Source organism: Corvus kubaryi, unplaced genomic scaffold (assembly GCF_017639235.1).
Source record: "Corvus kubaryi isolate FWS band 111438036 unplaced genomic scaffold, C.kubaryi_AGA036_p1.0 37385, whole genome shotgun sequence".
NCBI lineage: Eukaryota > Metazoa > Chordata > Aves > Passeriformes > Corvidae > Corvus > Corvus kubaryi.
This window is the reverse complement of record NW_024581127.1, coordinates 3,578,475-3,594,843: the sequence shown is the minus strand read 5'-3', so window position 1 is coordinate 3,594,843 and position 16,369 is coordinate 3,578,475. Positions and strand designations below refer to the sequence as shown.

Below are 16,369 nucleotides of genomic sequence, written 5' to 3'. Positions count from 1 at the left end.
ATAAGAGTACATTCAGCCTAAAAGCAGGCATGCACTTTGCTGCCAAGGACACCATCACCAGAAATAAATATTCTGCAATAAAGAAGACAGAACTTAGGACAACTATGTTGCATGAAAGCCTTGGGCTTTTTCCTTTTATCTAAGAAGATGTTGTAGGGCAAACAAATCTGGAAATCTCTCTTCCAGAGTAAAAGAAGTGAAGGTACTGTTTTTTATACCAATTTTATATTTTACTATTCATACCAATAGTAAAACTATTGTTTTGTCTCATGGATTGTGCTTTTCTGTCTTAACTTCTGGACCACATTTTGTTACCCCTAAGCAGGAATGAGGGATTTTAGAAGTAAACTCTTCTCACCACACCACTTTCTCATGTGTAGCCTCAGAAAGGCAGACCATTCAGTCCAAGCTATGCACATAGAAATTAATTTCCTTGAATAGGATCAAGGAGATGTATGTGGTTGGCCTGGTAAAGAGAAGTGTGGACATGGAACAGGAAAGAAACATGTTTAGAAACTTCCCCTGATCTCTGGTAAGGCTGGAAAAGTAACAAGAAAAAAGTCTGTAGTCCATGAACTTCACACAGGAGGCACAAGACACAGCTCTTGAGCACCCTAATTATCAACCAGAGCATCAGCCCTTCCCTGAGAGTTTCACAGAAGTTTATTGTCAATAAATAATATTAACAGATTAGGTTCCTGGAAAAGTTTATCAGTTTTTCTTATCTCTAGCCTATTTCTCAAACCCTGTTCCCTACCTTTGCCTGTGGCTCAATTAACTGCAAATGTGACTGACTTAATGGAAGGAGAAAGGAGGGGAGAGAAAGAGCCCCAAGTTTTCATAATACAGATTTAAAACACAGCAGCTCTGAAATACTTCCCCTTGGATTTTATATCTGAAGGAGCTGTGGGTATCAACCTTATTTCACTGTTGATTTAGCATTCAAACACAACTGAAATGTTGTCTAGTTTCACTCTGCCTTCTGCAAAAAATTCTTGATGGACAAGCTAGTTATACCTTTTGCCAGCCCCTGTAAGCTATCAGAAGAGTTGCTCCTCTTTTCTCGAGTAATAAAGACAGAAGATATCAGCCTGCCTTGCATAGTCTCGTATTTTGGTGGAAATCAGCATTTAAAGTGTTACATCTTAGAGCCCAAAGGAGAAGGAAGCTTCATGGAAGATAGTTCTTCATTTATATGCAAGACTCCTGTTGCCATCCATAAATCACTCAGGCTGCTATTATAACCCAGAACAAGCTGGCATCACCCCTAAATACAGAAGACTGCAAAAGATTAACAGAACAAAAACAATAAAGAAGTCATTAAAACACCTAGATGATAAAATGCTTGAAAAATATCTCCCCAATTTCCTATGGCAAGACAGTGACTGAGCCATAAATCAAAGCTATTCTTCCTCAAGGGATGTTCAGGGAGAAGGCAGTACAATTTGTTAACATGAAGGACTGCAACTTTTACAGTAATGGGGAAAAGCAGAAAACTGATCACTGCCCTCAGTTATTTCAAATGCACTCTTCCTTCCTTCCATCAAGGAAAAAAAAAACCTTGTTTTTAACAGAATCAATGTAAGTTAATAGGATGTGGTTTTAATGCTGATTTCATTTAATTAACTCTTAGCTTTTTCTGTGTTACATTTGCATTGCTAAAAAACTAAAACTGTGGATTGTGCTGGATGAATAGGTTAAATTGTTTCTTTGTCAAAAGTAACTTTCACCAGCACATAAATGTTCATGTTACAGTCTTTGTATCATGGAAAACAAATAGTTATTCAAAGCCAATAACTGGTCCATTATATGCTCCTCGGTGATGATACACAAGAAACAATGACAGAGAAACAGAATTTGCTTTGAAGTCCACAAAAAACAAACAAATAAACAAAAAAACCCCAAACCTACAGCATTCATTGCATTAAGAAATTTTGAAATCTACCAGTTTTCATGCTATCTTTTTGCCCTGCCACTCTGTCAACTTCATCTGAACATGCCTGAGGTCTGCAATAAGTAGTGGGATGCAAATGGCTGTAATAAACAACAAGAAAAATAATACCTAACACCAGACTCAAAATAGTTAAGATGCCCACAATTGTAAAACATTTTTCTTCGATAATGGAAGGTTTCCAGAACATATATACAAACAAAATACTTAGAGTTACTACAGTGTGAGTAGCATAATAAATAGAAATGCAAACTTTTGTTCTTCTCCCCTTTATGTTAAAAAATGAAAAAATTAGAATGATTCCAACTACAGTTCTGTACAGATATTCCATCTTCGCAGATTTGCAAAATGTTGTATGCTGTTTCAAAGTCCAAGTGAAGCCACAGATCCAAAGAAATATCAGCAGAATTACAGAAATTCTGACGCTTAGTAGAGTGATCAATGAAATACTGAGTATCCAAGAAGTGATGGTAAGCAATTTATAGAAGACATACATGAACTTGGATAGCACACGAAATTCATCTTTTTCAGGCAGAGATTTTCGTAGCGATACCTGATAATCAACCATTGATAAGGAGATACCACAAAAAGACATAATAATGGCAGCATCTAAACAAAACACAAGGAAAAATGTTAAACCAGGGAAAAAGATATGTGTCTTACACTATGATTTCTGAATGAAGTTTTAGAAAATTTCATGCTTTCCTAACATTTTCTTTATCCCAGTTTTATATTTACTCTCTGCTCCAAAGCAAGTCACCCTAATTTTAAGGTTCACTTTAGTTACTTAAATCTAGGCATCTGATGCTGTTTGGTATGCTTATATTATCCTGCCCAGCCCCTGATCCTTAATGGCCTTGCCTAAGTTGCATTGCCATCTCCATACACAGGTGACTTAGGAATTCCCAAAGTACTGCAAATAGACCATAAAAATTTAAGTTTCAGCGACTGATATTTGCAAGTCTGTGGTATCTAAAATGTAGAAATCTATAACTAAGACTTGGTCCTTCACATGGTCATATCTAAGATGAGATTTGCTGGATCCTTTTCCCTGAGTAAATTTTGACTCCATGGACTTTGAAGGAATGCTAGACATCAGTGCAGGTAGCCCCATTTGGTTAGATAAATTCCAACTGTGAATAAGTCAATGTCCTGCCAATAAATCTGCTAGTTTTAGAGCTGGAAATGGTACAGCTGCTGTCTTGCTTCTGAGAGTTGAACCAGTATCTCTTCACCATATTGCATTCTACAGTGCTGACATATCCTTAGATTTATTTCTGACTCTGTCCCTCACCTGTAACATGGCTGATGGTAGTGAAAGCTCATGGGGCTGCTTTAATTATGTTACTGATTTCCAAATGCCTAGCTAGCAGTTTTAAAAGAATCTATAAGCAAGACTACACAAATCATACTGCTTTGCAAATTACATGCTAATTGCATTTAAGACCTTATTTTCAAGTGATGCACCATTGTGTTTCTATTAGATATTATGACTTTTTATATTTATGATATATACTATTTATCTATGACTTTTCATTTTTATAGTGAAATCTTCCTTCTCACCGATTTAGCAGAATGGACTATCTACTAGAGAGAAATTCTAATTAAATGCAGAGTAATAATACAGTGGACTGTATGTTTTCCAATGTATGTGTAAAATGTTATCCAGTCACAAGTTATGTTTTTAGGTAAGATACTCAACTTGCAACATAAGGAAAAAGACAAACTTACATTGATAGAAATGAGTTTTGTCGTGTTCCATGAGGATGTAAATCTGAAGAAAAAGTTGTGGTATGATCTTAAGAAAAGTCTTGAACACCCTGAGCATGTTAATATCAGTCACTGCATCAATAGCTTGTTTTTGAATGAAGATGGAAGGGTCTGCTTCTGATGCATCTCTGCTGCTTGTTTGTTTAAAAGCAGCTTGGCAGCCATATTTTAAAGCAAACCAATACCTATTAAAAAAAGGACATTTGATTAGGCAGCACTTTTTAGAAGACCAACTCAATAAAATGATACAGCCTTACAACAACTTTTTCCATCTTCTACTCAGGTAAAATTTTGTCTGATATCTGTCTGGTATCAGTAATACCAGAGAATCATTTAAGCCCAGCAATACCATGCAATAAGAAAACGAATAAGAACAGAATGAGAGTTGTCTGAATAAAAATTACAAGCTTTAGTTTTTAGGTTCTTATTTCTTTAGAAGTACTGCATTTCTGAAAATTCCCTCAGCATCTCTCCTCAGTCTCTCTTTGAAATACTCATTCACTTTCTTTGTATCCTTTTCAGGGTATTAGTGAATATCCAGCTGTGAACATCCACATCTATGTAAGTAGAATATAGCTCCAAAAGCCCCAACTATAATACCTGATGAATTGCAAACATAAAAGAGACATTTAAAAAAAATTACTACTTTGTTACTTTCTAAATACACAGGAAGACTTATATTTCAGAAAATAGTTTTCAAGACGTATGGATTCCTGGGTCAAAAGATGCTGTTAACAATCTGAGTGGTTTTACACGAGGAAGCCATTTGCCTTGGCAAATGAGTGCACCTGAATGACTTTAAGAACAGTCCTGGTTCATTTTTTATTAAGCCTAAATTAACACTTTCTTTTAAAGAGAGTAAATGCAAGGATACATGGAATTAGTCAGTTACGAGTGGTGTTCATTCCATGTTGTAAATAACATATTCTGTTCAGGATATCCCTAATGCTTTGCTTGGAGATAAACCTAGCTCTTATTCCCATCTTCAAGACCTTTGCTTCAGGCTTGGAAGTGTGGTTAGCACTTTATAGGGGAAAGAACACAAGTTTTAATCATAAACTCTTTTGGTAATTAACAGAGGAGATAGCTGTTGTACATGTTAATCTTTACATCTGAGTTTGGGAAAACAGGATGGTGGCTCTAACTTGATGTTCTAACCAGAACTCCAGATGCTGGAAATTACAGTATTTCTGCTGCCCCTAATGGACTCAGATACAGAGCCACACAGCCCCGGTGAGTGATCTGATTCAGTGCATTACTGTTTTGGAAGTCAGGAAAGGTAGAAAATGCTCTTTTCTGTTATAAACTAAAGGGAGCAATTGCAGAAGTGGGTTTCACAGCAAAAGACCTTTTTCCAGTGAACTGTTCAGCAGCAAACAAAGACCCTTTTGGAACGAGTAAACAAATGAAAGCAGGGAGAAGTATCTCCATTAGTATGCATGTAAATCCTGCCTTGAAGCAAATCAATGCTTGCTCTCTTCTGCTGGTAACTTGACTTCAAGTGGTCATTAACACTGGCTGGGCAGATTGCAGCTTAAGCTTTGTAACTCTGCAGCACTGCAATAAGCACTGTTATTGCTGGTAACTTGGCAGGAGCTTTGCAAGGCCTCAGAGCTGAGGCTTGCCAGGCTTGCTCTGTTTGAAATTTTCTTGACCCGTCTGTGACTTTGTATTGCTTGGTTTAGCTTGGGTTTTCTGCAGCAAAACTGGTGGTTTCTTCCCACTGACCAGGTGGCTGATTTGTTTTACTTTTCTTTTTTTTCACTTTTGCGTCATACAGTCATAGTTTTTTATAGGTAACAGTAACAGTCAGATACACATCAAATGAGATATTTATTACATATATGATGATGCAGGATAGAGAACTCTAGTCTTGCTATGATAGCAGAGGTCCTTAGATGTGGAGAGATAGGATACAGTGTAGAAAAGCACATACATAGAATGATAAGGGATGGCTTGAAAAAAGGGATAGGAATGAAAAAATATGTGTGTAATAATTTTAACTGTAGTATTTATACTATTATTATTATTATTACTGAAGATTTTTATGCATAGAAGTATTCTTTCTTTGCCTGTAATAAATAGATCTAGACTAATAATGAGTCTTGGAATCAACTGTTAGAATTTCACTTATACTAAGTTCTTGGCTTTATAGATATATAAATCCATATGTTTGTCCATAAACAGGATTTTGATCACAGCCGCCTTCAGACATCACTTCCAAGCCTATTTCTGTCTATTTAGTTCCCAGATGTTTTGAGCTTCTAATATTCCTCTCCAATGAAATCATTTTGACTGTAGCTAGCAGGCAAGGACAACGTAAGTAGTCCTTTTTTAAGAAAACTCACTGTTATTCAGCCAATCTTTCTAGCCTTACAAAGACTACTGGAGCCTTTCCCCCTCAAAAGAAAACCTAATTTAGTAAATAAATTATGACAGTTGCATCATTCATTTGGATCTATTTTCTTGAGAAATTAAGCAGAACATCACAGGCCAACACTTGATTATCTTAGACAGTTGTACAAGACTGCTTATACAAAGACTGAGACAGGCAAGGTCCTATGCCTTAACTTGCCTCCTGCTTACATTCCCTAATACTGCATCTGAGATAACTTAAAGATTCATGCTAAAGTGCAGCTTCCTAATTGCCTGACCATCCACAGGATCACACACACCACTGACCTGATGAAACTCACACCGTTGCATTTACCATATGTAGAAAACAGAGGGCAGCAGATCATTAGACACCCAGATCTCACGGGATCATCTCATCCCGGTATAACACTGGAGCACAGTACTCTTCTGCTTACTAAGGCAGCTAAGAAGAATCCCTGACTCCTTCAGAAGTTAAAAGTTTAACACCTTCACCACCTCTAAAAACCAAATCCTTTGACCACAGGGAAAGCAGTGTAGGGGTCTCTTCCACAGCTACAGGCAAGACAGCCAGGATTGGCAGGTCCTGGGTTAAGTGCATGCTAGAGGATTCATGACTTTGTCCCTGCTATGTTAAGCCATCTCCTTCATACAAGAGTATGTGAGAATTGCAACATGGTAGGAGTAGGTGTGGAGCAGCTTTGTTACTATTCAAGAGTCTCAGGGGAAGAGCCTTTGCTCTTCTCCTTGCAAAGATTCATAGACTGCATCCCTGCCATTCAGGCCATGTGTTGGTTCCATGAGCTGGCTCTAGATCTATTATTTACTCCCAAAGGAAACTTGTTTTTATTTTTATGTTTTTGTGTATTTATCTTATTCTTCCCTGAATAATCACTCATAAGGAAAGAACTGAACTGTTTGGCAAGGCATCTATTGCTTTTTCTGTTTATAAAACAATTAGTATTCCAAAACATCTGGTTCTTGCATTCAAGATGTAAAAAATATGGAAAGTTTGCAATGTTTTCAAGAAAAAACAATTGGGTAGACTGATCTGCTAGTTGTCCATGGACTCACTCACCAGAGCCTGTGTTTGTCCAAGCAGCAAGAAGTGGAAACCAGCTGCACAAATTTCGAGCTGCAGAGCTCACAGCTGAGAAGGCAGGTGATATGCAAGGCAAGAAATGTCCTAAAAGGAGTATTTCAGCTGGATGCATACCTGAAATCACTTGTCAACGTTTTCAAAGCACATTCCTTCTGAGCACTGTGTACTAGGTTTATACTGTTACAATGGGGTACACTGTGTATTTGTCCCTAGTTGTAGCGGTTTTGGTTAGTCCACTTCTGACTTTGAATTCCATATCGAATGCATGTTTTTTTCAAGTAAAGTCCAAATACTTCTACTGCTCTTTAACTATATATTAAGCAAGGTGGCATTCTCTGAGCTCCACAAGCTTATGTTACTTACTGTAGTTCACTGTGACAAATTTTCATATTTTAAGAGTATTTTGAGTTTACACCCTCATTCTCATCTGTCCATTTGGCATGCAATATAATGACATTTTAGGAAGGGCTCAGAGCCAACTTTTAGACCTAGTGTTGAACTATGTTCCCAGCCTAGAGCAGAGTTCAGTCCATAGTAAAGGGTAGGTCAGGTTCAAATTTTCTCCTTTATCATGCCCACGGCTCACTTAAACCCTGTGCCTGCTCTGAAACTATTCTGGTTATATCCCTCAAATCTATTTTCCTATAATATATCTATATCTATAGAAGTTCTGTGCTTCAATATTCATAAACTGTAAAAAGTCTTTTAAAAAGGTACTACAACTGTAATAAAAATACATTAATTTAAAGTAATTGATTAGTTATGTATTTTTAGTAGAGGTACGTCCTAAACGGAATATGAAATGGTTAAGTCAATAATATAGACAAATGCAGGTTTACCATTTACTTTTTTTCCCTATAAATTCATTAAAAAGAATATGGTTTTCACCATTTCAAGGTATATAAGATACTTGGAAGCCAACAGAGTAAAAAACCTACAATTTCTTTACAACTGGAACTGTCATATGTGAATGGCAAAGAATTATCAGTGTCTCTAAGTAACATTCACTTTGATAGGAGAAAAAAAAAATGGTTTCTGCCTTTGTAGTGTTGCTTTGTGGAGAGCACAAATGACAGGGCTCCTACTTATTATAAACACTTGTGGAAACACAGCTCCACTGTCTCTCTTTTCTTGAGATGTTCCTACATACTCATCATCATTTCACAAGTGATTAAGTTTGATCCTGTAAAATTAGGAAGGCTTTGTCTCCGGCTGGGAATTCACAGGGGTGACAGCTATTTGGTTTTGTTGCTTCACGGGCTTCACATGTGACAAGCAAGCTGCCTTGCCAATGTTTCCATATCGCATGCTTCCCCTCAGATTTCCACTGACTTTGCAACACAATCCTAGTATTATGCTACACATCCCATCTCATCAAACTACACCGATAAATATTTGGGTGCCATTTAGTAGTTCATACAGGCAGGTTGCAAGTGGCCTGGTAATAATGACTGTCCTGTCTAAATTCTGGTCATGCAGTCACAGCTTTCAGCATTGTATAAATCTTTATCAAAGAAAAATTACTCTGTGCTGCATGTCAAACTTCACCTTCTAAGTATCAAAAATACTTGGATTAAATCCATGGAACTGATGCACTAAGTCAATACTTAGGTCAGTAAATTTATATTAAGAAAATGTGATCAAACACATAGAATCACAGAATCATTTAGTTTGGAAAAGATCTTTAAGACCATCGAGTACAACCATTGCTCTAGCACTATCAAGTCCATCATTAAACCATGTCCCTAAGTGTCACATCTACATGTCTTTTCAGTATCTCCAGAGATGGAGACTCAATTACTTCCTTGGGCGCCTATTCCAAAGCTTGTCAACTCTTTCAGTGAAGAAAATTTTCCTAATATCCAATCCAAACTTTCCCAGTACAAGCTGGGGCCATTTCCTCTCAACCTGTCACTTGTTACTTGAGAGAAGAGACTGACCCCCACCTGACTGCAACCTGCTTTCAGTTGTAGAGAGCAGTAAGAGTCTGACACAGGATGTAACTGTGACATCTCCAAACCAGATGACCCATCCTCCTCATTATTATTCAGTTCCACTTGCAGAGTCTCATACCTGTAATGCCAGGGCACCTGTGAATGTGGGGTAGTCACAGGGGAGACACACGTGCTGCACTGGGCAGGAACTTGTTGCCATAGCCCCCTAACCTTAAGTCACTGTGCTCAGCCAGGTGAAAAGTGGATAGGGAATCATCCATATCATGCATTCTGCCTGCCTGTGGGGCTGTCTCAGGAAAGGGTGTGAATCTAGCAGCCTGTGTCTCTCTTTCTGTCTATCCCTGATACTCCTCAACCTCCTCACCTCCTCCCAGAGCTCTGTCACTAAGCAGTGGAGTTCCTTTACCAGAGTGCATCTCCCACAGGTATGCTCACTGCTGCCAGCTGGTACTGCTTCAGAGCAGGGTTCACCCTGCAGCCCGTCACCTACATTGGCTCTGAATTTTTCTCACTGCCTTTTAGAAATATGTAATGAAATAACCCCAGTTTCAGCAAAGTGCTCACATTTACTCTGATGTCTCATGGATTTAGAATTAATCTTCACAAATATGCAAAAAAATCTTTTTCATCTGCTTCTACTCAAAGTTGCAGGGCGTTCTGAGGTACCTTTAAGCATCGAGAGGCACAACAGCAGCTGCCAGTATCACAGTGGCTGCTGCCTACATGACCTTCTATTCTGACAGCAAAAGTTATGACTTGCCAATGTTTAGTCTCCCACAGGTGTGTCCTTGGCTGATGAAGCTCACTGCTACACATCAGACAGCGCCAGAATTCATACAGTGCCCTAAGGAAATGTCCCATTCTCCCACATTCCCTGACTGTGTTATTGTCTTAATACTGTCTGTTATGTCAAGACTGTTCTCCATTCAACAAACATCTGTGTGAGCCATTTAGATGGGTCAGGCTGACTACAATTTTATTCAGCATAGTTGTTGTGTATGTTTTTAACTTAATTTTGTCTCCTTGCAGAACATACTATTTCATATGAAATATAATTGCAGGTATGCACTCTTTCCAATAAAAGAAACTAAAGCCTTCTTAGATAAGAAATACTTTAATTTCATTTTCCTCTGATTTTATATATATTGCATATATTTATAAACATATATATACAAATATGATTTTCATAATTATTACTTAGCACTGTCAGTGTGACAGCAAAACCGAACTGATTCCCATTGTTCTGTGCACTGTACAAACCTCCAGTACCGAAAGGGTACCAGTTTGTAAGTCACCAGTTCCAGTACCTAAAGAGAACCTAGAAGAAAGCTGAAGAGGGACTTTGTACAAGAGCATGGAGTGATAGGACAAGGGGGAATGGCTTCAAACTAAAAGATGGTAGGTTAAGAACAAGATATTAGGATGAAACTCCTCCCTGTTAGGGTGGTGATGCACAGGTTACCCAGAGAAGCTGTAGATGCCCCATCCCTGCAAGTGCTCAAGGCCACGTTGGATGGGGCTTTGAGCAGCCTGGTCAAGTGGAAGGTATCTTTACCCATGGCAGGGGGGTTGGAATGAGATAATTTTTAAGGTCACCTTCCAAACCAAACCGTTCTAGGAGTCTAAGTTCAAAGATGGAGCAGGAGGTGTAAGAGGATATGAAAGAGGGAAGAAGGAAGGAAAGAAAAAAAGGAAAAAATGAAAAAAGATAATTTGGTAAGGTGTGTTCATGTCTTATAATTTCAAGCATCCAGAGTTCAGTGATCAAATGTTATTTACTGGTAAGGCCCTCATTTTCCTCTTTGAATGAACAATATGGGTTCCTGCCCCAAATGACTTTCTGGAGAATCTCACCTTAACAAGTGTGACCTGACAGAATCTATTTTTATCCATTTACTGCAGAGATAAACCTGAGTGACTTGTTGTCTAAACTAACTGCATAAATCAGATGACTAAGAGGGAGGACAGGAGGAAGTTGTACCTTGATACACCTAAGAAAAACACATATAATAAGAAGTATGTAATAGTTAATCACAAAGGCACAAGCACAGATGCCAGCTTGCTGTTACCAGCTTATACGTTAAATTATGCTTTATAACACTGCTGATTTGTGAAGAGTGGCTGGAAGAACTTTGTAACTCATACATAACATGTTGGAAATTTTCCAAGCATAAGTAGCAGCATAGGAGAAAATATCATTTGTGCAAAAAAGAACAAGCAACCAAGATGACAACACTGTCAGAGTAAAGAACAAAATAATGTTTACTAGATAATAAGCCACTCAGAGAATATGGAGCTAATTCTGGGAAAGACTCCAAATTATAGAAATTCATGGTAAGAGATATTCATTGGAAAGGGTATGAGTTCAGGTAAATCCAAGAGTTTTGTGGATTGCTTCAGAGTTAAGTTAATCCACTAAGAAACAAAGTTTCCTATCACCATTAAGTGCTGCAAGTATTTTTACTAACTATTCAGCTATTCATTTCTCTCCTGAATCTTGGTGAGTTTTCTACATATGGTTAGACACTCAGGTTCAAACATAACCTCTTCAGCTGTCTCAGCTGCTTAGTGTGCCTAACATCACTTTGAAAACTTGTATTTATCAGTTGCAACTGTAGTACACTTCAAAGCAATCATTTTTATTAAGTATGCCCCATCAAATGGCTGATTAATTAAATAGAGCTGAGTTGTGAATGATAAAAATCATTACTTACAGATATATGAAAGAAGAATTACATGTCCATCAAAACCTGACAAAATTTACCACTGGCATAACCAGACAAAAATCCTTTTGCTTTCATAGAGCAGTAATTGTTAAGGCCAGAATTGGTCTTGTCCCTGAAGCCATACTAGGCACTTCTTAATAACTGTCCTAAAGCAACATGGTTTCTTATTTGAAAATAAATTTTAAAATGTGCTTACCTTATAAAAATTCCACACTGAAAGAGATGAACTAGAAAAAGCAATTTCAGCTTCCCAGTATCAGTACCTTCCCAGTCATTTTTAAACCACTCATAACTAAATATCTGCGTTATTAATGATGAAAGACCTCTAAAACACAGTATCAATATACTCCAAGAATATTGTCCTTGACAGAAATATCTACTAGCTACCCAAAAGTCCACTCCAATATCAACTACATAAATTATCATTCCACCAACTAAAAAAAAAAAATTCTGCTTAGTAAATGTCATCATGTGTGGAACTTTCACTGTCATCATTCTCTCCTTACTTCATGTAAAGGAATCTAAATGCTCTCCTACAATGGAGTCTTTTTCCTGATGATAGCCCCTGCTCATATGGTTTTATACAAAGGAAAGTTGGGTTATCCATTTTTAGTATGGCAAAGGGACTTGCATTTTTCCATGCTCTTGATTTAAATATTAAATTAACTTCTAAAATACACATCTATTTTGAAAAAGATAAATGTAAATTGTCTTTTTAATTGATGGAGTCGTTCTTCATTACTGGTTCCTAAAAAGAAGAAAAATAGAAGATTAGCAGTAAGAATATCTTCATCATTTAAAATATCATACAGCAATTCTCTTGACCATTTGAACAGGCAAGTACAAAACACAGAATGTGCTGAGATAGTGGTGAACAATCAGCCCAAGAGAGCTGCATTTCTGAACCTGCTGGGATCACCCACTCTCCCAAACAGTGACTCTCCACTCAAGCAGCTATTGAGATAATTCCTAAGAGTTGCAAAACACTAAAAAGCAAGCAAGTTTTTAAAAGCAGCTTATGGAAAAAAAGACTGATTCCATCCCAGAACTTTCTTAATTTCTGAGTTCTTCTCCTTCACTGTACACAGCACAAAACATTGAGAAAACTTTTGTCTTAAGTACACACCATGGTATCAGAATATGCATAATTTGGCAGTTTCTGACTGTGTTACTGCATTTGTGTGCTTGCATCCAGTGTTTTTGTCATTCCTGCTTGGTGTTCCACATGCAGTAAGAAAGTGCTGAAGAGGATGGCAGCTCTCCTGTTAAAGAAGCTTGTAAAGAGCCAGACCTAGACCAGTCTTTACCTCTTTGAGAAATGTCTTCCAAGTTGTGTGTAGCTACACATAGATTATTTAACCACATAGTTCACTGCAAATATAATTAATTTGTAGTCAGAACTACATTTTTATTGCCCAACACTGCAAGGATTCTTGTGACCTCTTTGGGTAGTCCTTAAACATCTTTCTTCTGTAGATCTGTGGTATTTGCCAGGTGAAACAGAAAAGCTATAAGGCAATACATTTTTTTTCTCATTCATGTCCACCTCTGCAAAGCTATAGAGTTAAAATTACAAAGTCTCTTTATTTCATTTACATATCTTAGGAAAAAGCTGCTGGCAGCAAACCCAAAGGATGGGATGCAGGACATGCCAAAGCTGGGCTGGTGCCAGTGCCAGTGCCAAACAGCTGCAGGCAATACATGAGGAACAGCTGCGCCAGGGAACTTGGAGCAGGGGAAGGGCGTGTGGAGGCAGGTCCCTTTGGATTTTGTGAATTTATGCACACTGCCACCGAGGAATGAAATGAGAGAATTGGTTAATAACCCATAAACAAAGGTATTTACTGTTCTTTGCTTGGGTTGACTGGGCTTATCTTCACTGTGACCTAGGTACAAACCCAAAAAAGAGAACTTAAGGTCTTAATTTCCTAATGAAGACAAGTGGGAATATAACAGCCTGAAAAGGTACTGAGTGTATGGATTATTTTTTTGCATCTAAGCCTTAGCTATTTCTAGCCTCTTGTTCTATCTCCTACTTAGGTTTCATGTCCTGGCCCAGAAGAGGTCAGAAAGATCAGGCTGGAAAGGAAAGCTGGGATAGTTGGAATCCTTTCTCTGTTCTTTCCTATTCTCTCCAGCAAAATACCACTAATCTCCGGCAAATCACTAACACAATTTATATCCAATTCACAGTTAGATTCTGGGAAGTGGACTTCAGTACAAAGTCCAGCATAAAATGAACTCTGTGTTTACAAACACAAAAAGACAAGTTAACCATGAGCCAGCAATGTCTCAGTGTGGCCAAGAAGGCAAATGGCATTGTGGAGTGCACTATGAACAGTGTGGCCAGCAGGTCGAGAGTGGTTGTTCTTGCCTTCTACTCTGACCTGATGGGGCTGCATCTGGAGTACTGCGTCCTGTTCTGAGCTCCCCGGTTCAATAAAGGCAAGGAATAACTGGAGCGGGTCCAGCAGAGGGCTACAAAGATGTTTAGGGAACTGCAGCATCTCTCTCATGAGGACAGGCTGAGCGAGCTGGTTCTGTTCAAGCTGGAGAAGAGGCAGCTGAGAGGGGATCTTACCAATGAACACAAATATCTTAAGGCCAGGTGTCAAGAAGATGGGATCAGACTCTTTCCAGTGATGCCCAGCAACAGGACAACGGTCAGAGGGCACAAACTGAAACACAGGGAGTTTCATCTGAATATGAGGAAAAACTTTACTTTGAGGGCGATAGAGCACTGGAACAGGCTGCCCAGTGGTTGCGAAGTCTCCTTCTCTGGAGATATTCAAAACCTGCCTGGACGCAATCCTGTGCAACCTGTTACAGGGGAACCTGCTATAGCAGCGGGGTTGGATTAGACAACTGTCAGAAGTCCCTTCCAACCCCAATTGCTTTGTGATTCTGAATTTTTTATATTTGAAAATTTGTGTATGAACCAACTTTAAGAGTTTATTACTAGGGTTCATTCAAGAAAATTCCAAAGGAAACTGTATTTACTCTATATAACAACATGTCATTCTGCAACTTGAGTACCACCTTTGTCAAGTTGTATCCATGGTTTTTAGAACAGATTAAAAACAAAAACAAACATTAAACAAAACAAAACAAGTAAGTTCACTATTTGACTGTTACAGGAAGAACAACAGTTACATGTTAGTCAATATACCTGGATTCAAACTGAAAGTTCTTTTAGAGACAAATTAGAGCCAAATTAGGCAAAATACCAAGGTTCACATTTAATGACTAATACTGTACCAGACATTCAAGTGGCAAGGAGTAGCCTCTAATTTTGCATCTGAAATTCATAAAAAAGTAACAGGATTCCTCCCTCTTTACCACCTCACTATCCTTTTTGTATGCATGCACTTCACAAACAGGAATATGAGAAAGAAAGTTTTACAGGCAGACTCCTCTGAAATAACTGCATGTAGAGTAGCTGTGAGCCAGGTGATTTCTACTTCTGACAAGCCTACCATCCAAACTACTGTCATGTCAGCAGTCTGCAGATCTGTCTGGACAGGACATCTTGGTGCTATTTGAAGCCATCAGGTAAGCTGAGATAAATGAAGAGCCACACAATATCAAGCATGTCAGCTTGCTCATTGTCTCACAATTGTTTTGGATAAGAAATCTAGTCCAGAAAGAGCCTTGGAATGGTTGAGAAGACACAAGGTTTATCTTTTGCTCACAGCAACCTAAAAAATATTCTGCCTGAGCCTCACAAATCTGTATTCACAAATGTCCATTGTCTTAATTCCAAGTCCAAGCACCAATGCCTGTTCACAGATGCACATGAAATCACTGCTGAAGATCCCAGCCTGTAACAGCCCTATAGTTTATGCATGATAGCACTCCAAAGAGCACCACGGTCTCATGTAGCAGGTGGGGTTCACTTAAGTGCCACAGGAGAGAGTGTCTTGTATCACTCAGAATTACATTGTCCCCAGTCTTATTAAACATATGAGATCTAACATGACAGGAGCAGGAAGAGTAAACTGTCTGTCAGTCAACATAAATATAAGCCTGCTCTAAAAACTAATATACTTCTACAGAATCATTTTGTGATAAAGCAGAAACAATAAAATGTGATTAGAGGCCTTCAGTTCTCACTATACATTTAAAATTCTATTAAAAAATGCAGTTACCTTAATACTGCCCTTGGATACACATTTTTTTCACTTCAAAAACTGCAGATTTCCATATTCATGGGTTTCCCATCCATACCTTTACAAGACTTGCAATCCAAGGAAGTTAAAGGGCTTACTGATATTACACAAAGTGAAACTCAAATCATATGGAAACCACGTGACACAGTTAATGATTTGCTATATGTAAAGGACTGTCCTTATGGTTGTATTAAAAATTTTGATTCTAAAAATTTGGTATAGAAGTTCCTGTTTATAATGAACACTAAGTTTAACAGATTATAAATTTCTCTTCAATAAAAAAATTTAACCATTTATTTCATAGAAGTTAAAAAAAAAAGAAC

At 38.0% G+C, this 16,369-nt stretch overlaps 1 protein-coding gene across 1 annotated transcript; it reads right to left on the bottom strand.

Moving 5' to 3' along the window:
- Nucleotides 1–783: 783 nt before the first annotated feature.
- Nucleotides 784–12,615, bottom strand: XKR9 (XK related 9). The gene is made up of 3 exons (XM_042036168.1): nt 12,074–12,615; nt 3,683–3,906; nt 784–2,560 (listed from the first exon to the last, which is right to left on the bottom strand). The coding sequence occupies exons 1-3, from the start codon at nt 12,370–12,372 to the stop codon at nt 1,917–1,919; spliced, it is 1,167 nt and encodes a 388-aa protein (XP_041892102.1). The 5' UTR covers nt 12,373–12,615; the 3' UTR covers nt 784–1,916.
- Between the last annotated feature and the right edge of the window lie 3,754 nt (nt 12,616–16,369).

Excerpts from the sequence above, each read along its gene's own strand:
- XKR9 (XM_042036168.1), bottom strand. The coding sequence starts at position 12,372 with ATGATGACAGTGAAAGTTCCACACATGATGACATTTACTAAGCAGAAT. Across the intron at positions 3,907-12,073 it reads CAGTGTGGAATTTTTATAAG|GTATTGGTTTGCTTTAAAAT; the intron begins GTAAGCACATTT and ends TTTTTTTAATAG. Across the intron at positions 2,561-3,682 it reads CAAAACTCATTTCTATCAAT|ATGCTGCCATTATTATGTCT; the intron begins GTAAGTTTGTCT and ends TGTTTTGTTTAG.